Raw genomic sequence first — 25,818 nt, 5'->3', positions numbered from 1 at the left:
TAGCTGAACTTTTAGCTGAAGAACAGGCACGCGAGGGTTCTTTATAGCGACATCCATAGTCGCGTGCCGTTTGCCAGGCGGGCCAACCAATCACAGCTCGGTCCGTGAGGCGCACCTCGAGATAGTCCCCCAAACCACGCCCCTTGTCCCCGCTGTCCGAGCTTGCTCTGACGTCTTAACTGAGCTCCACCAGCTGGACCGTGCTCAACAGCCCCACGCTGTCACCTGTGCACGACAAAGAACGTTTATACAGTGCAACGAAATCTTTTTTTTGGCACATGTTCCATGAACACTCCATTTGCTACAACATGTTTCATAAAATGCGCAAATTGACATCTTAAACCCGTCACAATTAAGCAGTTACAGAGAGAGGTGTCTCCATTCCTTAATTTGTTTGTTCGTTGTCTAATTAAAGAATCACAATTAGCAAAAATAAAAAATAAAATAAATAAAAACAAGTATTAGAAGATGATGAGCAACAGTCTGTACAATCCAACATTCATGAGCTCCGTGACTGGTTACTGTGCAACAGGCGCGCGCTGTGGTAACGCCACGAATGACAAAAAGATATCTAAATTATTATTATTATTATTATTATTATTATTATTATTATTATTATTATTATTATTATTATTATTATTATCCATCAATCAGTTTTTTTCCACTAACCTTATCAGGGTCGTGGGGAGGGTGGGGGGTAACCCCTGCACAGGTGGCCAGTCTATTGCAAGGCTAACACAGAGAAACAAACAACCTATTGTTGTTGTTGTTGTTGTTGTTGTTGTTACAGTCACAATTTCCTTTTCTTAACAGTCAGTTTCAATTGAATGAATTTCACTTAAATTTCAATTAAAACAGACAGGCAGGCAGCGTATCACAGGCAGCACGCGACAGCGATGATAATCATAATAATATCTTTTTTCCGTCACGCTCCATTTATGGCCCCAGCTGAAAGTCACTTTTAGTCTTCCTTTTTGGACGGAGCTGCAGGGAGACGGTCACACACGCTTGGCTTGTACTTGGTGAGCTTTTTCACAAATGGAACTCTGGCAGGTTTCAGTCGCTTTTCTATTCCCGCTCTAACAATGAGGGGAAACCGTGCGCGCGCGAGTGCGGCTGTGTCATTTATCCAACAGTAAGTGGGCAGCGCTGCCGCAGTAAATAAGTGCACCAGCAGAGCGGTCGATGCGCCACTTGTGCCAGCCAGTGCGGGTTTGACTGGGAGGACTGGTTGACAAATAAAAGCACAGTGGTGGGCCCCGGAGCGCGCGCCTCATTGACACACGCGACAAATGAGCGCACCCCGGTGTACCGAAGAAGACTGCCCGCCGGTCTGTAAATGCGCGTCTATTCACGCCATTCACTGCAAACACTGACTTTGTTCTGCGGACAGAAGGGACCTTCTGCAGGCAGGCTACGTGCGCGCGCACTGCGTGTGTGGACATCGGCGGAGAGATGGAAAGCCGCGGCCGTGGGAAGAAGGCCACTTGCGTCCTCATCGCCTTCAATGCAACACGTCGCGTTGTAAATGAGACTGTGTTGCTGTCTGCGTGATGAAGCTGTGGGCCCGACACTTCCGCACGCGCATCCTCTAAAGTCGTCTGCAGGACGCGCGCGCTCGCTTCTGGACTGAACGTGGGCCTGCTGAGCCGAAAGCCGCACAGCTCCTTTACGCGAAGTCTGTTTGTGAAAATGTGTGAACAAACGAAGACCTGCAACCAGGCATTCCGGCTGTTCTCTAAGCACAACTTTCATCTTTCTTCATTTAGCTGGATCCTGTGTGGAAATCCACGTGACGAGCGTGGATTGACTGCAGTTAGATATGAAATCGAAACGAAATTTCTACTTTGTGCTTTAAGGCTGTTGACGTTGGCGAGTTTCGGCTTCTGGAATTTGCTTGTGTCTCGCTAGCAAAGAAAAAACAGTCCTCCCTCTCGGACACCCCACGATTACCACTTTGTCAGTAAGACAACAGTGCCTGTGTGTTTGCACTGACATACTACAAAAGCGTGTGTGTTTGTGTGTGTGTGTGTGTGTCACCCCTCCCATTGCTGAAAACCAAATGATGAACCGTGCAGGTTTTTAACGCGCCGTGACCGCGCGCTCCACGCAACGTCATTGATAAACGCAGAGTGGCTCTGAACGGGCCGACCTGCGCGAGCGCAGCAAGTGTTCAAGTTCCCATGCGGTCCCTCGGTCTGCAGCATGCAGCAGACTGGACGGTGCATTAAAAACCGGCCACACCGATCACGATGTGCATGCGAGGAGTAGTGGGTGTACAAAACAAAAAAAAAAACAAAAAAAAAAAAACGCGCACCTGCTCGTGACGTAAACCTAACAGAATCTAAAATAGAAACCAAATTAAATAAATGACTCGCCTGCTTTTCTAGCGTTTACATCTGATTATTATGAGTCAAACTTCTTTATTATTATTAAACGTCCTTTAAGTCAGCTTAAATAAAAACAGCATTAAAAACGGATTTCTAGCCTTAAAAATATGAAAAATGAATAAACGGTTAACTCTCTATTTATTCATCATTATTATTGTTATATTTGGGGGGGGGGGGGGGGGTATTGTTGTTTTCTAATTTTATTTTCTAACACTTTTAAGTTTCCAAGACAGACACAATTTAGGACATGACAGGAAATCATTCGTTATTAAGAGGAATCACTTTCAGCTGGATCCATTCATACATCACATGATTTCATCCATTCTGTGAGTATCAGCTGTCAGGAAATAATTTCAATCATTGTTACATTAAAAAAATGTCAATCTTAAAATAATTTTGTTTTAAGTAATAAAAAATTGTAATTATAATTTTAATAATTTTTCAAGTTAAATTATATCAGGCCTAATCAAACTCATCCTCTGAGTCTCTTGTCAGACGGTACATGTGTTGCCCTAGTCTTGGTGCCGCAGTGCCAATGAGCAGCGTTCTGAAGGTGAAAAAGAAATCCAGAAAGTGAGCTGTGGCAGATGAATGTGTGGAGCTAATCCTGCCGCACAATGATTCAGTGCTTAATCCTTGTAATCTCTTCCTACAGGGGATTATCCATCTGGATGACTAAAGCAAATTAATGGGATTTACTGAGCAGTAATTTAACAACTTGATCAGTATCTTCAACCATCAGTGACCTTTGCTTTAGTACCCACTTGAAGGCAACTGCTTTCATCTCTCCCTGGCTTACTCGATTTGGAAATCTATTTTGTTTGGAGTTATTACCTCATCAAAATCATTTGTTGCAAATATAAAACTCAATTAGCTTTCAGAGTATATTAATCTCAATGTGACATTTAGATGTTTTTGAAACATCATTCATGGGACATGGGCGATGTCCTCTGCAACATGTTAGAGGATTTTAGTATTTTTAAAGCGGTTAAGCATTTATACAAGCTGATACTGACAGTAAGTTGTTTGGCTAAATATCTGTTTAACAGAAGATTAAAGTTTGAGTAAAATATTAACCCATGACTTGGCATTTGATCAAGAAATGCAGAGACCACAATGTGTGTGTTCTAATAAACAGAAAGTTTAAGTGAACATTGTCAGTGCACCACTTTTCAAATACAACTATACACCAATTTATAACATTTGTTTTGTATTATTGAAGGTTTTTCTACTGCAAGAATTTGGACTTCTAACCTTTCAAAGCAATGAGAAATGGACTGCTCCTTATAAACACATCCCATCCACACAAGCACCTGTAATATACATCTAAGTGCTTTTTTATTTATTACTGAATGTGAGATCATCAAACAAATTTTAGCCTTCGTCAAAGATAAGCCAAGTATGCACTTTATAAATGATTTTGTTTTTTAAGAGGTAAAAAATAGTTATCCAAACATCTAATTGTGTGTGGAAAAAGTCATTGCCATAAAGAGAAAAGTGTGACGAATATGTGAAAAGAAAGAAAAAATATTGTAAGGAAGAGGGCAAATACTTTTTCAGCACTGAGCACTGTGTGGCGTGGATCTAGAAGAACCTTTGCTTCATTCGTCTTTGAAAAATAAATTCAATTTCAGTTGAGATGTACTTATTTGTTCATGCAGTCCTTCTCACACAGGTGAAATCAGCAAGAAACCTGTAGCTATTACAAAGTATGAGAAGTAATTGAATCCAGAGAGTAACTTACTGAAATGATAGGACAGTCAGTCAAAGGTGGGATAGGCTATACACCCCCCCCCCCCCCCCCCCAACCCTGACAAGAAGAAGTGAGGATGGCTGGAATAGAAAAGTCAGATTTCTTCGTGCTCAATGAGATACTGTATTAATTGGCATTTATGGTAAAATCAGTTTTAAGTCATTTGACCAAACAACATCTTTCAGAGAGGACAGTGAAAAAGAAAAGCTATGTGAAGCAGCAGCATTCTTACACATCTGCAAACCAAACACATGTTACAGTCTATGATGCATCCTTATTACCGCCATTCTGTCTCTCTTTCCATCCCACAGGCTCAAGCATACATATATGTGCACAGTGATAAAAGCAGGTCACAGGGTATCAGCATGTGAGCTGCTGCATAAGCACCAAGGAGGCCTGAGAGTCTCGCCACATGTAATCAGAATGGAAGTAGTGCATGGACAGACAACTCTAAAATAATAATAACCTAACATTGCCATGTGAGCAGCACTTGGCAAGAGTGGGAAGGAAAATCTCCTTTTTAACAGGAAGAAACCTCCAATACAACCATTCCCAGGGAGAGACAGCCATCTACTGCAACTGGTTGGGGGTGAGGGGAATAAGCAGACAAAGAGACAAAGGAGAGGAGGGAGGACAAACGATGGGAGAAATTGAATGACATTAGTGGGGTATAAACACATGGGAAAGTATTTTTCCAGGCTAAATGGGGACCTGATGAGGTATTGCAGAGCCGTTTCATCTCCAGTTTATGAGCTTTAAGGCATATGTATATGAGTTACACCAAGAAGTCAAGCATCTCTGGTTTGATGTTTTCTATTTGGATGTCACAGTATTAACAAGACTTCAATGCGTCTGAAGTCACAGATAAAGTGCCAGTGAAAGTTTGCAAACCCTAGAAAGTCATTTTTCCCAGCTCCAGCCATTACACCACTGCCTTTATCTTGGCAGGATCTGCTCACAACTGACCTTTATCCATGATCTATCAGAGGAAAGAGACTGAACATAGAACTCATTTCTTGCCTCTTACATAATTCAAGACTGGGGGGAAGTGGACCTCATGCTCTAAAACAGACCTAAAGAAGAGGATATCATCAAGGTACCCAAACATTCAAAAAAATTCATAAAGTACTTCTCCATCAAGGCCCTTGCAGGCATCACCAGGCTGTACAGATGGCTCGTGGGTAATAGAGCCCCAGGCAGAAAGTCAATGCCACAGTCATAAAAACTGTATGGCTGAAGAGAGAGGGCTAAATCCTTGAATACTTCAGCAAGGTCAGGGACAGAGGTTAGATTAGGCAGCTCAGCAGGGGAGGACTGAGTTATAGCCAATTCTTTTGGCCACAAACTCCAGCCAGATATCCTGCCCTTCAACAAGTCTATGTTGGGATTGTGTGTATTCAACCAAAGGAACCCAAGGACCAGGGGAGTGTTGGGTGCATCGAACAAAAACAGACTATTTTTCCTGGGAGCCTGGTGCCATTCAAGGTGGAAACTTGCAGGGATTCTGAGAGGGGGATAAGAGAAATGCTGAGCTCTTTAACCAATGATCGATCATGTTTTGTTCTGAGTCAATAGGTTCTTGACAAGAGTGAGTGTGAGCGCTTACAATGAGTTTAGCTGAACACATAAGTTGTGCTAGGAAGATATTACTTATCTTGCCTACCAATATTCCTCCAGTTACTGGCGGGCAAAAGATCACGCCTGCCAGGTACAGGAGTAAACAAAGTGTCCTTACCACAGGATAGACACTCATCAGAGACCATCCACCTCCTCCTCGCAGTAGGTGAGCGGTGAGCCCGACCAAGCTGCATTGGTTGTTCTTCACAATCCTAAGGCTCATTTCTTCTGGGACTGGAAGAGGTGGACAGACAACGATAGCACTTAAAGAAGGAAGAGTAGGCAGATTACGATACTTTATGTGACTGATTTTAACATAAATTCTATTTCAGCTAGTTGCTGAAAAGTGGAGCTCTGGAGAGAAATGTGACAGTATAAGAGTCAGTTTGAAGCTCAGGTAGGACTGGCTGTACCAAAGGCAGCAATCTAAAGGTGACCTCCATATTTGGAACAATTTGTCTGAGTGGATACCAGTCAGTGTTTTGAATTACATCTCCAGCTTTGTTTGATTCAATCATAACTCAAATGTATCTTTATTGTTTGGGCTTTAATTTTTGGCTTTATGTTTGACTTTATCCTTTTAATGGTCAAACCTAATAAAAGTTATTATGATTATGATTGGGATTATTATTATGTGAGTATTATTAGATCCCTTTTCTTAAACCTAACCAAGTTGCTTTTTAACTGTGATTAACGGTGCCATTTCCACTGCTGCAAATACCTTCCTAGAACACTACATACCTCCTTTACGGTCACTTAGATTAAACAACTTATCATGATTCAAAGTAAAACTTACTTTGGAACTTAATTGAGTAGCATCAAACAAATCTGGGGTGGCCCTGTTTGTTTTGCTTGACCAAATGACTAAACATGACATTGCTTTAGTAATGAAAGTTCAAGTCTGTGTTTAAGTATACACTGTCTCGCTTCCAGACAATATCAAGTGCATGGCAACTTTATTATAATCCAAAAAAGTCCTTCAGGGTGGGGTTGCGGGGGGTGGGGTGGGGTATTCATCTACTGTAGCTCTAATTGATTTGGGCATTAATCTGATGTTAGAGGCAGACTAATATGTCAGGAGACTGGAGAGAGAGTACAAGTCTGCCTGGAGGCTGTTGATGACGACAAGAAGGATTGGAGAAGATTAAAAAAGATTTCTGAGTGTTATTCAGAAACAACTGGGCTGAATGGTTTGTGTGTTTGTCTGTCAAAGCAGCCTTCCAGGCTCAGTCCTACTTCTAAATGCACACGTGAAGACATTAAAGATATATTAATGACATTATTTATTTATTTATTTATTGAGAAAATTGCAGGTTTCCAGGGTAATTTCCCTGTAACGCCACATGTTTAAAAATTGTACCATTAAATGCACACATTGCATTTAATGTAAATAGCATACAGAAGGCAAAAGCACACCTTAATCATTTTTCTTTAAATCAATGCTTTAAATGCAGAGAAATGCAAACGATGCATATCTGATTAACTTGATATAACTAATTGTTACAATACATGGATGTCATATTCTTTAATATCTAAACAAATAGATACATTTCGATATCTGCAACATTTAGTGCAGCCTGCACTTTGTACAAATACAGAGCTCAACATATGCGTTTGTATTCTATCATTTCTGTAACCCATGTACTCCCAATGGACACGAGGTGTAGTGTTTGCTGTGTTGTGCTAATCCCTCTGGAGGACAGTCAGGGTAACGCTGCAGCAGAGCGGAGTTATTTAACACTCAGTGGTCTACTGCCATCATGTGGTTACTGGGGAAAACGCAATTCCAGTATGCAGGCTGATGGCTGCATTTTCTCTCCCTTGTCTCACCAAATATGTACTGATGCCCAACAGTGTGACAGTGTGTGGCAATAACATCTCCTATGTTCATGTAAATCTGCAACCAGAAAGTTAGATTATTTTGAAACATGCATAAATGCAGGAAGTAGTTTAAAATTAAAAAATGATCAGGATTATTAACCTGCTACAAATGGTATGACGTTTTGTTTCCAATTGAAACCTGCAGCCAGTGTTCATTTGTTAGAAATATGGCTCTGCTTAGAATCTCAGGGCACCTGGGTGTACATGCCACACGGAGGACTGACCAGCACTGTGACAGTGGTACAGCGAGGCGCATAGCAACAGGAACTAAGTCAAGTCAGATTATTTTTTGGAACATAGAACTTTCTCAATTTAGACATTAATATCAAAACACAAACAGGAAAATCAAAAATGAGCATGCCAGGAGAAAATGGACAGATGAAGCTGAATATGCATCACAGATGAATATTAATCCAACACATGACATCTCTGGTTTCAAATTACTCCTGAACAATAAAGGGTTGAACAACCAAAACTGGTTCACAGGTATCCTTAACGTTCTTATATATATCAGGCATTAGGACATGTTGCCTAGCAACGTCCTACTAACACCTAAAATGAGCTCTTTGTACTTTGCACTTACAATACCTTATAGTTTGTTTTATCATTTTCACTGATGGTGTACAGACCCTGCTTCCAGGTCCAAGCTCTTACTGCATTCATTAATGTGTTGTAATGCGTGATCTGTGGTACCAGCACCCCAATACACACTCAAAAAAAGGAAATTGGGTGGTTGTTACATTTACAAAAGTCTAACTTGTTATTTGAACAAAACACTTTCATGTTTCTATGGTGAACATAATGAACTCATGTGGGATCTGCATGAAATTCAACAACTTCATTTGTTCTTGTTAAGATGACATGATACAATCTAGTAACAGTGGTTACAGTGGCCTGGACAAAACTGACAAGAGCACATGAGATTTCAAACCACAGGAAAATCATTGGAGTTCTAAGAGGCAGACAACCACACACACACCACGTGTCTGCTACTGCTATTAATTGTGGTTTAACATGTCAAGGACAACACGTAAAGAAAATTCTGCATCAAGGCTTACCATATGGAAAAGAAATAGTAAAAACTTATATGTGATCATGAAAGTGGCCACTTTCTCATTACTTTCATACATTGTTTTAGTAAGTATCCAAAACATACAAGTTTCATTATATAATTTTTCAAGGGATCTTATATCTGTTTTCACTCTTATATGCTTTTCATACAAGTTTCACACAAGACAGATACAAACTTTATTCCATATGGGTTGAAATCATAGCTTTCCTAATTTTGTTCAGGTGGGATCGACAACTCGGTGGCGCGGTGGTTTGCACTGTTACCTCACACTCAGAAGAGTCTGGGTTCAAATCCACAATGCAGCTAGTTTATAGTAGGTTCTCTCTGGGTATTGTGGTTTCCTTCCACAGTTAAAAGTCATACAGTTGTTAGAGTTAGGTTCATCTGTGATTCAAAACTGCCCATAAGTGTGAATGCAAGTTAAATGGTTGTTTGTCTCTCTGTGATAGACCTGCAACCTGTCCAGGGTGTACCCTGTCTCTTATCACATCTGGCACAGGCCTCCCAACCCCGATAAAGATAAGAAGATGGATGGAGCAGAAGTTTTTGTAAATCCATTAACCTTTTATGCTGACCAGACTCTAGACTTTGTTGAACGTTATGCAATATGAAGATAACATATAATGTTTAAGTGACCAAGTAGTATTGGGGTAAAAGTTACTGAATAGTGTTGGAATAAAATGAAAAGAAATTGTGAAGGACTAAAATATTCCAAGAGCTCAAATTACTTCATTAGTCATGTTTTATCAACAAAAATGCACAGGTTTATTAAATCGTTTAAGTTGCTGCAAAAGCAAAACATCTGTGTGCAACTAATGTCCACTATTGAATTAAATCCAACATGTTTTTTTAGTGCAGGAAATTGGGAATGGCTCCCTGGTTAAAAAATCTATTGAACCTACTCTGAGCTAATGTTGACTTTGTTCTGATCTTTGTGACGCAAAGGATTGAGCACAACCTAATCTGAAGATGCACTTATCCCTGTGTCCCTTGCTGACAATAATAGTCCAACAGGAAAGCAGCATCCCTTGGAAATCCAGTCCCCCAGGAAAACAATGGAAAGCCAAATCCTCTTGAATCTATAAGGTAACACGGCAAAAACCAGGAGAAAAAACAAAATTACAAAGAAAATATTAGCAAATTCACAGTTTGGGCAGTGGTTGATCTTCTCAACTGCTCATCTCACAGAAGACATCCCCCCCCCCGCTTCCGAGATAACATCTGGCCTCATAACTCCTGTGATATCAAATCAATGTTGTTTACATTTAGTCACCTGATGTCCAGCCACCTTACCATCCTCTCTCTATCTACTCAACTTTTCCATAAACATGATTTAAAATGAAGGTTAAACTTCACTTCATTACATTTTCTTCTTTTTTATGTTGTACTTTGTTATGACCTAATCATTCAACCACATATGAAGGTACTTCACTTTGTGCATCATTCAGTTTATGCATTGTCACCTTTAGATTTATCAGTAGGTCAAGTGTCACATGAACAAAGGCCAGACTCTCAGTGAGACAATCGTTAATATATTTTCTTATTCCTTATGTTGATTAAACTCCACCTGATTATATTTAAGAAATTAAGCACGACCAACTATCAGCAAAATCACATGTTGATTATAATTCTGTGTCTAACAAGTACAAAACACAGTTTCTCTCATTCAGAGTCATGTACAATGATGGGTTGGTGATACATTTCTTATCTTTCCACCTCTCTTGGCAAATGCTTTGGATCTTGTTTCATTTATTACAACAAAGCCTTAAAAGTAAACAGTGGTCATTGTCAGCCTCTCTGGCTTTTTATTGACACATCTGCAGTGCATCTTTAAGTTCAGTTTTTCAGACCTTACAATATAACTACAGGTCATTGGCTCAGGGTTCACCAGACACCAAATACATGAATGGTTCAGGAAAAACTCACTATCGGGCTAGCAACGACTTCAGTGGGTAGATGAAGCTGAGGATCAGGAATTTTTCATACAAGCCATGCAGTAGCATATTAATGACTAACCTAGCGGCTTCTCTTCATTGGCTCCCTGTTAAATCCAGAATCCTATTTTCCACCCCCATCAAAATCACTCGAATCAGCAGAGTTCAAACATCATAACAAAGAGTGTCGATGAGGTGATGAAAACTCAGCTCCCAGTTTCAGTTCAGGAGACAGACATCCGTTAGGCTGAAAATGTTCCTTTTTGACAGAGCGTATAGTTGGGGCTGGATTGGATGACCTTGAATTGTCCCTTAGTTATGCTGCAAAAGGTGTAGACTGCTGATGATGCATTCAGTGTCTCTTCTTCACTCACCCTTTTTATTCATTATCAAAATCTAAGTCAGCTTTATTGTCAAAGACCATATGTGCAGTCATACACAGGAACTGGAAACTGCAATGCTCCCATGGCCCTCAGTGTACACTAAGACAATATAAAGATAAACAGATAAAAATAAAATAAATCAGGAGATCAGGAGAGATCTTCTGAGATGTGCACACACAGGGAGTTGGTGCGGCTTGCCCTCTCCACAGCAGCACCATTGATGGTTAGTGGAGCATACATGGTGTGAGCTCTCCTGAAGTCTATGATGATCTCCTTAGTCTTATCCACATACAGGTTGTTGTTGCTGCACCACTCCGCCTGACTTCGCTCCTGTAGTAGGTCTCATCGTTGTTGCTGATGTGACCTACCACAGTTGTGTTGTCTGCAAATTAGATGAAGAGGTTGGAGCTGTGTGATGGTGTGCAGTCGTGGGTTAGCAGGGTGAAGAGAGGTGACCTCAACACACATCCTTGGGGAGCCCCTGTATTCAGTGCTCTTGTGCTGGAGGTGTTGCTGCTGACCCGTACTGCCTGCTGTCTTCCTGTCAGGAAAACCAGCAGCCAGCGAGGTGCTGATCCCCAGCAGATCCAGTTTATGTCTGAGTTGCTGGGGAATGATCATGTTGAATGCTGAGCTGAAGTCTATGAACAGCATTCTAAGGTATGAGCCTCTAGTGTCCAGATGAGGCTGAGTGAAGGGCAGTTGAAATGTCATCATTGGTCGAGCGGTTTGACCGGTATGCAAACTGAAGTGGATCCAGGTTGGGGGCAAGAGATGTTTTGATTTGATGCATGGCTAACCGTTCAAAGCCCTTCATAATGATGGGGGTGAGTGTGACCGGACGTTAGTCAAGAAAGCAGGGGGGAGATGACTTCTTCGGTACAGGAATGATGGTGGAGGCTCTGAGGCATGTGGGGACAACAGTCTGGCTCAGTGATGTATTAAAGATGTCCGTGAAGACATCTGTGAGTTCTGCAGCACAGTCCCTTGGTGCTCATCCAGGGATGTTATCAGGACCTGGGGCTTTGTATGTATTGATCTTGGCAAGGGATCTCCACACACTGTCTGGGGATAGTGTCACCACCCGGTCATTATGGGGAGTCTTCAAAGCGAGTGAAGAATTTGTTTAGCTCATCCGGTAAAGAGGTGGAACTGACAGCGGTCTGCAGTGTGCGCTTGTAGTCTGTGATGGTTCGTATTCCTTGCCACAGCCTCTGAGTATCTCTGCTGTCACTAAAGCTTTGAGAAATCCTCCTGGAGTACTGACAAGAAAAAGACACTATACCACACTGCATACAGTCATTATTTATTATTCATCTCTGGATCTCTTCTACAGAATGTCTTTTTCCCGTCTTCACCTCACCCAGTTATGGCAGATGGCCCCGCCCCTACCTGAGCCTGGTTCTGCCGGAGGCATCTTCCTGTTAAAAGCGAGTTTTTCCTTCCTACCGTTGCCAATGTGCTTGCTCAAAAGGGGTCATGTGACTGGTGGTGCTTTGTCTATTGTGTGGGGTCTTTTCCTTAGAATATAAAGTGCCTTGAGGCAACTCTGTTGTTGTGATTTGGCGCTGTATGAATAAAATTCAATTGAACTGAACAAAATTAAGTTGTATTCACTGTGTGTGTGTGAATTATGTCTTATGTCTTCGCTAATAAAGCAGGCTGGATCACCTGTGGAGATACTTTACTAATAAAGCTCACTGGGCTTGATTTTCCAGTCCTCTGATGTCTACGAAAGATATCAACACAACCATGATGATGATTTGTTGTAAATAGAGATCAGTCATGGAAGAGTCAATAGTTATTTTATTATGGGCTGATCAATAGTTATGGACATATAATCATCTCTCTACAATACAACATAAGATCATAAGAGCATGACAGACCACTTCAACAGAATTTCATATTTTAGAAAATCAATAAATAAGATCATAAATAAACCAAATACATGTTTTCAACTTAGATATAGATTCGTAAGTACTAATATTGTGTCTGCATGCGTTATGAAACACCCTTATCATTTTCTGTACAAACACCAGAAATCGGTTGCAGGGATAAGTAGAGAGTTAATTTACAGAATGACCCAATGAGGCTACCAGACCGTACAGAGGGAAGGCCCAACATAGAAAACAAGAGACTCAGGAAGCACTTTATAGAGACCTTGCATCCAATGTATCTTCGACATGGTTTTATATATATACAAATGATACACATCCAAATTTCGAATGCACACACACACACACACACACACACACACACACACACACACACACACACACACACACACACAGACTGTGATTAACAGATCAACATGTCTGGGAGACCCTGATTTTAAAAATGACCTGTTCTTTCCCGTTCCTTCCTGAGGAAAAACGCAGAGAATCAGGGAGCTCAAATCCGCCACTGGTTGGAGTTGCAGAGATGTTCAGCATCAGTATATCTAAAGTTGAATGAATGTCCAGAACTATTAAAAAACTAAAAAGATACATAAAACAGAAATTGCTAAATCTTTATTTCTTTTCCCATTTAATTCTATGTTCTGCTACTTGGCCACACTGTATAGAGAAAAAAATTCAATGACAATCAACTCTTTAAACTCTTTTAAAAATAAAGGTATTTTCAATTTCTTTAGTAAAATTCAACTAAATATTTACAGAATAGGAGTCATCAGTCCTATTTGATTCTAATCTGACTTTTTAGGTCACTCGGTCCTGCTCCTACCACCTGAGGAATATCACTTTCTTTACATTTATGATTCATGGGTTTATTTCATTCTTTTAACAAACCAGAATTATTATATCTGAGGGTTTTTTCTAATTAACGTTTATTTCATTCTAACTTAGTTCCCAGTTTGTCTTAATTGCTTGAAAATATTTGGGTTTATTGTTTCTATTTGTCTGGGTCTTAATTTTAGTCTTCCTAATTATTATTGTATGCCAGGCACATATCAGAAACAAGATTTTAGAAAATCAAAATAGGTGTTACAATAAAAACACAGAGAATTTTTAAAGTGGTGACTCACTCTTATAGAGTCTTAGCAAACACATCCATCAAAGTCTCATCAGGCAAGCTGTGATATCATTTGACCAAACTAACAAATATTAATACTTCTTCTGTATTATTTATTCCATTTTAGTTCATTCATTTTTTGCAGATCTATTTTCAGTTTTTAGTACGTTAAATATAAAACCCTTTACCAGATATCAACCACAAATCAATAAATAGATTCTAAACTGTTCAGAATGTCTGGCTCCACAATGCATTTTGGAACTGCTGTGCATACAAACCAGAGTGCAGCGAGCGCTCCTCACCAGCAACCAGGGAGCTGCTCCCACTTCACGCTTAAAGACAATTTGCTGCACTCCTCAGTTGTAGAATGACCTGCCTGAGCAACTCCAGCACGCTTTCTTTCCTGTTAGAGAATCATTAAAATCATTGGATCTTCTTGTGAATTTTAATATATAGCTTTGACCTGCTAATTTGCACTGCTCTCGAGTGGTTGTCATTATTGAAATTAACTTGTACTGCCAGTGAGTTAGTGCAATGTTAGCAAATCAGTCACAGAACATTCTCCTCTTGTTTGTCATGTCTGTTTGTCACAGATACAACAAAACAGAGATATTTTCTTTACATTTTCTCTGGCAGCCCTGATCTTCCACAGCTCTTTAACATTTTTGTTTTTATCACTTTTAATAATCTTAGTTTAGCTTTTATTTAGCAGTCATTTCTGCATGTCCAACCAACACTTTAATTTGAGAAACGTGCAAATTTTAATACAGGACATTAAAAATGTATGTCTCCCTGCTTCCTGCTCACATTTGTGTCATGTTGTCCGCACTCAACACGTCTCCCCAAACTCACAGACAGTAAGCTTGCTACTGGAATACAAAAGAAATGATTCTGTAAATGCAAAAACCAAAAATCCAAAGCATATTCAATCTGCAGTGGTATGGCCCTTTCATCTTGATAAGAAAGGTGTTTTACGCTGAATATGGCTCACTGTCATTATCATTAAAACACAGAGGTAATCAAATCCTGTACAAAATTACGTTCCTTCACCACACACGCTAACACACACACCTCATCATTACAAAAGAAGAAAATAATACAGAATACTTTCATTAACAACACTTCATCATTATTATCTTAGAATCATCTGCAGAATTCTCTGAATCCTACTGATGATTTCCAGATTGTTGAAGAAATGAATGGCAGTTTGTTAATAGATACATGTTGGTATACATAGCAGTTGTAGTAGTATAAATGTCATTATCACAGTTTAACAACATGAAGTGGCTCAGAGAGAATCAGCTTGGCCCTAAACATTTTCCTTTGTCACTGATGAAGCAGCTTCTTAGCCAAGAAGTCAAATCTAAGACCCAGATGAAATTGGAATGTCTTCTCATTTTAGTACCCAGGTCAAAATGTCTCATTATGTGTAAGCAGTAACAGGCAGCAACTTCACGTCAGTACTGAGTTATTTCTGTTGAAGGAGAAGTCTGCAAAAATGTGATCAGCCCAAACATACTGAACTTAATAAGCTTCAATCTGGTTTTTCTGGGTACTCCAAGACTTTGGCACACTGACATATTTTAATTCCAAAGAGACAAAATCAGAATCAAAGCAACGTGGATTCAAACCTTTACCCATTAGTATCAGACAGTGTCTCTTTGTTAACACCACCAAACGATGTGTTTTTAACGAGCCCAAACTACGATAAACCTGATGACATCATCAGGGTTATGATGCATTTCACCAAACTTTAAGAAAAGTATTCATAAGGTGCAATTACACACAAAGTCTCTGTAATCAGGCAAACTGAAATGCATTTGGCAAAACCCATTAGATGGAATTCAACCGCTGACTGTGAATTCTCTCCCGAAGCTTCCAGACGTAGAAGACAAATTTATTGAGCGCAGCTGGAACCATCTGTTTCAAATATCTGATGTAAAGATAGCAAATTTAAAAAAGGGCATAGAGGGCTTCATGATAAGGTGTGAAAATATGTTTCTTTCTCTTGATTCCAACTATTGTCTGTACTTTTCCTCATCCTGTTGGCTAACAAGGGCTAATATTTGAGTTGCTAATGCAGCTGAATTCACAAGTACTTTCACTTTGCATATGGTGCAAATGCCCCATTGAACTCAACTTGGGGCACCAAAAGGTGAGCAAACAGCTTTTCATGAATGAAGTAGCTGCTAGCTGCTTCTGAGAGTTTCATGACAGAATCAAATGGCTTACCACCTCTCTTCAACCCTCAAATTACAAACTTCTATTTTAGTTTTGCAACTATAATCCAACAAGAATATTTTACATTGTAGATTATTAACCAACCGAATCATAATTTCTGCTTCTGGCATGAATTTGTTGTGTTTTGTAGTCAGAATCACATGCAATAAAGTTTACTTTATGGCCTGGTAACACAAGCTAGAGCGTTAACATCCCACACAAGATCACTGGCTGTCAAATTTTTCTATTAGTCATACACTTGAACTTTGTTTTCACTCACTGTTTGACCAGGCACTAAACCTACTTAGCTACTTGGCTATTTTAGGAAAAGATAATAGTTGTGGTTAAAATAAAATATATATGGCTATCACTGGATGGCTACTGAAAACTAAATTTTGAGCCCCTTCTGTCCAAAAACGTATGATACATTTTTGAACAGCTCAGGTAAGCTTATATCAATGTCATTATTGGTTTTAACCCAAATAAATTTCAGTATTTTACCTCAGTGAATGTAAACAAATGTAAAGGGTGATCAGCTGAACACTTTTAGTGCATAACTACTGTGGCTTTACTTCAGCTTCAAATCATGGCAAGGTCATCTGTTACAGTTGAGGTTAGAAGTTTGCATAAACTCCTCATGGGCATAAATGTAATGGAAATTTTGAGCTTTTCATGATCACAATTCTTTCTTTTTTCTACTGTTCTTTCTTTTCCGGAATTATTTTAGAAAACTAAAAAAAGAATTGAGTGCACAAGTTTGAATTTATTTTGATTTTTTTGTTTTCTCTAATCCAGACAGGGTCATGGTACTGATTGGAAGGTTGGTGGTTCAATCCCTGGCTACTCCAGTCTCATGTCTAAGCATCCTTGGGCAGGATGCTGTCTGATGCTGACTAATGTGTGTATGAATGTAACATAGAAATCACTTGTATGTAGACGTAGATGATGTGGTAAGTTGTATAAAGTGCTTTAAGTGTTCAAGTAGAGTAGAAAAGTGCTAAGAACCCGTCCACTTACATATCAACTTCTCATTAGTGATCATGTCTGACAGTGGTAGTTGTTCTTTGAAGCATAAACATTATTTTCCAGCACCTACTGGATTGATGAATAGTTAGAGCAATGGTAAAGTCTAAGGAACTCAGTGAAGATCTAAGGAGAATTATAAATTTATACAAGTTGGAAAATCTGTTAAAACTATTTCTAAACCACTACAGTTTCCAAATCATCAGTTCAAACAACTGTACACGAGTACAAGTTATTCAGATGTGTTACCACCTTCACCCTCAAATGAGAGGAAATTACTCAGGATGTTCAGGAACAACCCAGGAACCACTCAGGCTCAAGCCTGGCATGAGCTGTAAACTGCTGGAACACCAGCGTCACTGTCCATGGTAAAGTGTGTTTTAAATAGCTGGGGATCAAAGGCTACTGACCAAGCAAAAAGTCTACTCTCCAAAATTGAAACCTTCAAGCTTGACTGAAATTTGCAGTTGCCCAAATGGAAAACCTTCTGGTGAACGTGGCCAGGGAGACATTAGCTGAGCAATCTGGCCACAATAACGAGAGCTATGCTTGGAGGAGTAAAGGTGATGCTTGCAGCGTTAATAACACTGTACCAGCTGTTAAGCATGGTGGTGGCAGCATCATGCTGCCAGTGGTACATTGCACAAAGTGGATGGAATAATGGAGGACAACCTCCAAACCTCAACTTCAACTCGAACCAACAGCTAGATGGGTGAAAAAAAGACAATGATCCCAAACACAAATCAAAACTTTTTGGAATAGATAAAGCAGGAAAACATTAAGATTCTGGAATGGTCTTCCCAAATCCCTGGACTCGAACCCTACTGTAAATGTGTGGACTAACTGATTAACTCATTTAAATGAACTTTTCCAATTCTGCCAAGAGCAGTACTCAAACATCATCAAACATTGTTTATGAGTACCAAAAGCGTCTGGTCGAGGTGCAGCTTGCTAAGGGGACATTTAACCAAATAACACGTAGGAGTACGCGTTTGAGGTTGCATGTATAATTTTGACCCTGTGTGGATGAAAGAAAATCCAAAATAAACTCAAACTTGTTTTTTAAGTCCATTAAAGATGTATGTGGCACGGGCCACCCTGGAAAAAGAACAGTTAAAAGAAATGAGTAAAAGCCCCAAATTACTGTGATATTCATGCCCATGATGAGTGTCAGTAAACGTCTGACCACAACTGTATGTACTGTATCTCTCTCAGCACCATCAATGCACTCTGCCCAACACTGTTTCAGTACCTGGTAAAAGACAAATCACCTTGAAAGCCAACAAGGAGAAACAAACTAAAGTCAAACCAAAGAAAGGGAGGATTTGCAAACCTGTGCACAGGTGGTGATACAAACACTTTTATGACACACTGCTGCCTTTCTGACAGTATGAGCACTTAATAATTCATGTGAAGGCTTTCTGCTTACACAAGAAGCATTAAAATAAAATTCTGTTTATTTATAAGTTGGTTTTTTTGTTGTTGTTTTGGTCAGCACAGCATTGAACTGCAGAGACAGAGCAACCATGTCAGACAGGCTTGAAACTACTCAAATATGGAAAAGCTCCAGTGAAGTTGTCTGAAGGCTTGTGTTAGCAGTGTCTCTGTCTCTGTTTGTCCACTGAAGGATGTCCAAACTATAAAATTGTATTGAAATTTGCAAAATAACAGAGATCTTCTTAAACCATTTCAGTCATTTTTAAGAGGGTTCATCTAGAGGAAGGAAATACTAGTTGATAATTACGTGGAGATGGAGAGGAAGATGAACAATCGTGATCACGGCATTCTCCAGAGGGGGGAGTGATACGCTGTTTTATACGACACCAGTCTGCAGTGTTCATTCAGCCACAAGACCAAAGAAATTGCCTGTGAGCACTCATGTGTTCATTATGTATGAGTGGCATGTGAAGTGTTTTCATGTCACACAAGATTATTATTACTTCTGTGTGTTTATGTAAGATTGTCCATCACTTCTGTGCAGTACTCATTTGTACAAGTTAAAAAGGCATTTAAAAGACACCTGTATGATCTGACCAAATCTGTTCAGCTGATAACCCCAAACAATTAAAAGAATGAACGTTTGGATTTCATAGCGTCACCATTCAGCGGTGCAGATTTCAGGGATCTGACCCCATGCCTTCCCGTCTCCTGTGTGGGATCTACAGAGGCTACAAAAACACAAGTAAAAAACATAAAAGGTGCTAGAATGAGTTTTTCTGTCCGTGGTTACTATTGCAATGCAACATGGCAACAAACAGCATAACCACAGTTACTTCACCCACTGGATTTTGGGCTACCCTTATGAAACCAATCACCACCTTTGTTACTTTGGAGTCAGGAGTGATCGTATTTGAGCAAGTGTCTGTGTGAGGCCTAATATGAACTACCTGATTCAGCAAGTCCTTTCAAAAGTGATAAAATTAGCTAATATACCATGATAACTTTTGGAGAAATTTATTTAAGGGATTTAATGAGAGGAGTTGACACATTTTGAACACGAGTCTAGTGGAGCTAAAGATTAGGTTGGCTGATTTCATTTTTGTGACCTGGAAAGCACAGCCACTCATTTATAGACAGTGCATGAACGTGCTATACCCCGTGGAAGAAGACCTGCTTCCTCTGTAGATATGTAAACTTGTTAAGTCAAACTCGTGTTATGGTTCAACACCTGATTATGAGATAGATCCCACCTGTGAAACTCCAGTCAGGAGAGTGTTCCCTACTATACACTCACTCTGTGAAAACTGATGAATATAAACTGAAATTTTAAAACCAATTTTGGGGTGTCTGCCATGTAGCTGCTGTAAAGAATGTTTAAACATGACCGAGTTTGGACCATGTGGACCATGAGTTTGGATCCAGAGGAAGCATGGTTACATTTACAGGTAACTAAATCAGTCAGGAGACAGGTGAGCATTGGGAAAGGGCACATGTTCCATCAATGTTCCAGCTCTATTTATCCTCAGAGTGCATTGTGCATAATGAAATAATATATCCAGATGCGTCTAAACCCTTTTCCTTTGTGTGGACAACCATACATTTGTTGTGTTCTGTGTGAATGGTGTGTACTGCGTGTCAACCCTGTGTGGCTCTGGCAGTGTCCTCATAGCCTTGTCTGAGCCTCAGGGATGTAGATCTCGATGCTGTCAGCGCTCTCTGTAGCTGAGTTTTGTCGTACAGATGCTGCTCTCTTGGCGGCCATCAGGCGCTTCCTGGCCTCCTGCCGCTGTTTCTCTGAGCTTTCCAGTGAGCGGTCTCTGGCCAGAGGGGGGTGATGATGGGGCCCCTTGGGTGGCTTTTTTGGCACTGGAGGTGGGAGCCGCCTTTCCTGGGAGGGGGATGGTAGGAGGGAAGGGCAGAACATTTCAGGAAAAAGACATACTTATTTGTGTGTGTGTGCGTGCGTGCGTGCGTGCGTGCGTGCGTGCGTGCGTGTGTGCGTGCGCGTGCGTGCGTGCGTGTGTGTGTGTGTGTGTGCGTGCTAATGTATGCCTAGGAATGAGAATGAGTTAAGATGACTTCCATTCTGTAGAATTCTGCATGAGTCACCCACTGATTATCAGAATCTTTCCATTTTCTCTTTCAAATAAGGTTTTTTGGTTGCTGTGTAACAATCTATATGCTTGAAGACAGCTGAAGTCATACCTCTGACAGAGACATGTATTTGTCTGAACAAACAAGGCTTTGGCATGATTGTAAGCTAGATATGTTCAAGTGAGAAAGGGTCCTTTTGTCTGTGTGCATGCATCTTTCCTATCTATCATGTGGCAAGGACTGCTCCTGCACATATGACATTTTCTTTATTTCCTTGCAGGACTGATATAGCTCCAATTTATTCAATATTTAGATTCCACTCTATGGCACCATAAATGTCCTGAAATAATTATTTTATAGCTCTGTGCTTCAGTCTTTTCTCTTCATTTTTACACTTCCTGCTGATCCCAGCTATTAAAATGCGAGTACCGTCTCATTTTAATTGCTAAAAATATGAACTGAAGGCGGGCTTGAAAACAAAACTTTCGACAATTTTGCTAAAATTATTGCTGCTCTTTAAGCTAGCTAAATTACAAAAATCATATAATTGAAATGATACAATTAATGATGGCAAAGGCAAAAAACGTTCCCTTTTTGAACGTGGTCGGGTTGTTGAACTGCATAAGCAGTGAGGTGGGACGCAGTAAGACAGTCATTTGGACTTTTTTAAATGATCCTGGTGGCTAAAAAGTCAAGTGGAAGACCCCAAAAAATGTCTCAGCACTGAGCCAGACAATATAATTGGCTGTCCATCAAGGCATTGGACGATCCTCGACCCAAATTAAGGCCGTTACTGGTGCAGCCCCATAACCATCAGACTGCATTTGAGACTGAAGGGCTTCAAAAACAAAACAAGGCCTCGTCTCCCTGAACGCCACACAACTGACCCTTTGCACCAAACATGGGACACTGAAAGGTGGAGGAAAGTTTTATTCTCTGATGAGAAAAAACGTAACCTTGATGGTCCTGATGGTTTCCAACGTTACTGGGACGACAAGCAGATCCCACCTGAGATGTTTTCTACACGCCACAGTGGACGGGGGTGCCATAATGGTCTGGGGTGCTTTTCCTTCAGTGGAGCAATGGAGTTCAGGGGTGCAGGGGCGTCAAACGGCCACTGGCTATGTCCAGATGTTGCAGAGCATCCCTCATGACTGAGGGCCCTCGTCTGTGTGGTAACAACTGGGTTTTTCAAAAGGACAGTGCTACAGTGCACAATCCCCGCTGGACAAGGGACTTCTTCCAGGAGAATAATATCACCCTGCATGTTCCCCTGATCTAAATCCAATTGAGAACAGTAGATGCCCTTCGTGCGGCCGTCTTCACCACTCACTTCATGGAAAAGCTTGCATCAAGCATGCCGCAACAAATTTCCAAGTGCTCAACAATAACGGTGGAGCTACTCATTACAGAGTTCATGTTTGGAACTTTGATTTCTGTTTGGGGGGGGGCTTACAGGTTTTTTGGAGGTGTGGGCCTAACCTTTTGATCAGCTGTAAAACAGCCTGTTCCAGTTTTAGTGTTGTTTTCAATAAATTGCAGGCTCAAAAAATGTTTTGCTCCCATTTCTTCTTGTTGCATGTTGAAGCTCTACTTGGAACCTTGTTAAGATCCAACCATGCAAAATATGATTTTTGGCCATTTCTTAAGTGGTCTTAAACTTTTGATCGGGACTGTACTAACTAAATGGAAAGATATGCAATTAAAAACCTGCTATTGATTGAAGTAACAGAAGAATGAGAAGACTTGCTGTGTACATTGGAAATAAAATATTTGAATTATACTTCAATCATAAAGGGTTAGCCTGAGCTTCATTTCCTTATAAATGCACCTACTGTGAACTGGTGTGTAGCAGTTTGATGTCCTGTAAAATGTTTTAGCCACACAACAAACAAAGCAAAAAGCCACAGACAGGAAGGTGGCTGTAAGTGAAAGAAGGAAGCAAGAGCAGAGAGCAGCATGGATAGATGGATGGAAAGACAGACATGATGAATCCTAGGAGGCCCACAGGGGTCAAGGCCTTGTGCTGTTGGCATTGCTCTTATGTTGACTGATGTTTGCAAGCACCTTCACTGTCAATACACACACAAAAAAACACACACAAGAAAGAAAAAGACAACAATGAGAGCAAATTAAAAAGCCAGTTAATATTCACAATGATGCTGAACATCTGCAACATTTACAGATCCACTCACACGTATGCACAGGCAACAGTATCTGTATAACCACAGAAACCTCAGCTGTCATTCACATTAATGATAAAAGTTTTTTTCTTGTTCTTTTTTTTCAAGTGGGGAAGGGGGCAAAATTGTCAGATGCTTTTGTTTTTTGTGACTTTTGTTAGGACACCCTGCCAACTTTACATGGATAGAGATTTTAAGCCAAAACATGATTTTTTTTTCCTGACATTTTCTCAGTTTTTGTAAACAAGGAAAATCAAAACATGATACCAGAGTGATTGCAAAAATAATTCCACACCTACACTCTTTGGTGAAAGTACAGTAATTATGCTGTTATTGTTATTTAGATAATCTCTACACAGAAAAACCCTTACACAACCTGTGAACCTTAAGGGATGTTCCAAAGTAGGTCACCATCCAAAGTAATGAGTAGACACTCCTATTTCCCCTACTGCTGCCTTCACTGAGTCTGACACTCAAAGACTGTGTTCATTTTATTCTGCTAACAGTGAAACATTAGTGTAGGCTCACCTTACATCTGAGTCAAAGGTGTGAGAGTGTCAGCATAACTTATAACTTCATGACTGGTATGAATGCAATTTGCAATTTGTACACTGGCTGTTTAATGTGTAGGTTCCAGGTTGGACTCTCTGTTGCCTTCAGAATTGCCTCAATTCTTCATGGCATAGATTCAACAAGTTGCCGGAAACATTCCTCACGATATGTGGGTCCCATTCTACCACATCCTATATTAGATTGAGATCTGGTGACTGAGAAGGCCATTTGAGAATACATTCAAATCACCCTTCGTCCACATTCCGATGCTCAGCAGGACATCTTGACCATGTTGACATGTCTACATGAACTGAGCTGCTCCTATGTGATTATCCGGTTAGATATTTGCAAGGAGTTGAACAAGTATACCTAATAAATTGGTTGGTAAACATATATGAAATAAATGGACTGGTTTCTTTTGTTACTCACGATCAAACATATTAATATGTCATACAATTAACATCAGTGGATGCACGTCTGAGAGGGGCTTAAGAACACACATGAATAAGGACCTTAAAATGAACAGTTTGTGTAATAGTAACTGTTAAAAAAGGCAAAGTGCTTTCAGTTTGCAATCTTGTAAACCCTGGACAGATTAAATCAAGTATAAGAAACAGATCCTGGTTGTCACACTGAATATTTTTTCATTTTTATCTGACTGTGTTTGCTCATGTTCAGTATTTAAGCCTTCCAACAACTTTGCAGGCACATTTATGTCACTAAGCAGTCTGACATCATCACACTCAGACCCCTGTGAGTTCAACAGTTAGATGCTTAAAACAAACAGATCCAGCAACATTTAACTTTTTGGATCTTCAACAATCATCATGACTTTTTTACAGAACATGACAATAACAAGGACTGTACTATCATAGAGCCAGATGGTTTTTTCTGATTACAGTCCTGGGGGAGACAATTGTTTTAGTGTTGCTTACTTTTCTCTGATGTCAACACAGTGAACCAAGTTTTTATATTATTTTTATTTTTTTAAATCATTAAGTCGGACATGAAGTCTGACAGAGTCACATGAGGTTTGCTTTAGGCTGTAACAGAGCCACGTCACTAGAAGGTTATCTGTAGCTTTCAGTCATTTGAGAGTTATGGAAAACTGCTTGCTCTAAGATTCTGTGCTGTCATGACTCAAACCTTTATTTTCAATATTTACACTTAGCTTAAGGTTAATTATTTTAATTAAATGCAGGTACCATGTCAAGTCTAGTGTATTGTGTATATATCAACTGAACTTGTGTAAAACTGACTTAAATAGTATTTAAATATATAAATAAATATAATAAATGCATTATTATTATTATTATTATTAATATTATAAGTCAAAATCATGATGTGTAGCCACACATATTAGTTTTAGGAATGTTTTGAGCAGGAATCTTTGACCTCTAATGTGTCAGCAGTGAATGCTTAAAAAGGTTTGAAGGAACCGACAGAGGTCATCTTTTGGCAAGTAATGCAGTGAAAGAGCTGGATCAGCAATCATGTAGCCAATGGATGATGGAAGTTGTGAATGTACCTTTCTGTCTGGGGGATCCAAGGGCCGCCAGTTGTTGGCTCTGAGCTGGTGAAGCTCATCAAATTTGAGGCTTATGTTCTCGATTGACAACTGAAGCATATCCCAAAAACCGGCCAGATCTGAGGCTACTGGACGAGGGTGGGCTTTGGGGTTCTATGACAGTAGATAAGCAGGAAGAATAGAAAAAAAACAAGAAAATGAATAAAAAGTTGTTATACACACTCTCATGTTAAACTTTGTATATATAGTATCTCAAAAAACTTGTCTGTGAATTCTGTCTGTGTATTGTAAATATTCTCATTCTTTTCTATTCTTACTCTATTTCTATTCAAGTACAACACTCCCGTACTTATTCTTAGTTTATCTTATTTCTGTATGGTTGTTTAAATGTATATTTGAATTTTTTCATTTTCATTTTATTATTTTTACACACATTTGATCCAGGAGGACAATATTTCGTCCCACCGCATACTTGAGCGTATATATTGTTGGGCTGACAATAAAACACTACTTGACTTGACTTGAAATAGTAAAAGATACTAGTATGCAGTTATAGAAATATATGATGACATTTTGTATGATAAGCTTGGCATTAATTACCATTTGCCATTACTAATATTTTATTACATTCAGTTGATCAGTCAATCAAATATTCACTGTATAATCAAAGTAAAGGTTTTTTCTTCAGTAAATGAAACAATTTAAAAGGTTAAACATTAGAAAACACAAGAAAAATATT

At 39.8% G+C, this 25,818-nt stretch overlaps 1 protein-coding gene across 2 annotated transcripts in view; it reads right to left on the bottom strand.

Annotated features, from left to right (window-relative positions):
• Positions 1-12,816: 12,816 nt before the first annotated feature.
• The window catches only part of LOC146688394 (disks large-associated protein 1-like), a 166,405-nt gene continuing 153,403 nt past the window's right edge, over positions 12,817-25,818 (bottom strand). For both annotated transcript variants that reach the window (XM_085438640.1, XM_085438639.1), the window contains exons 15-16: positions 25,080-25,232; positions 12,817-20,610 (exon numbers count right to left, since the gene is read on the bottom strand). In XM_085438640.1, the coding sequence (XP_085294766.1) occupies positions 20,386-20,610; positions 25,080-25,232 (378 nt within the window). In that variant the 3' untranslated portion in view covers positions 12,817-20,385. The remainder of the gene's footprint in view (positions 20,611-25,079; positions 25,233-25,818) is intronic.

This window comes from Copadichromis virginalis, linkage group LG18 (assembly GCF_057382275.1).
Source record: "Copadichromis virginalis isolate Kocher_CV1m ecotype Utaka linkage group LG18, C_Virginalis_male_GT1.1, whole genome shotgun sequence".
In the NCBI taxonomy this organism is placed as follows: Eukaryota; Metazoa; Chordata; class Actinopteri; order Cichliformes; family Cichlidae; genus Copadichromis; species Copadichromis virginalis.
Note: the sequence above shows the minus strand (reverse complement) of the source record. Positions and strands in the feature narration are given on the sequence as shown.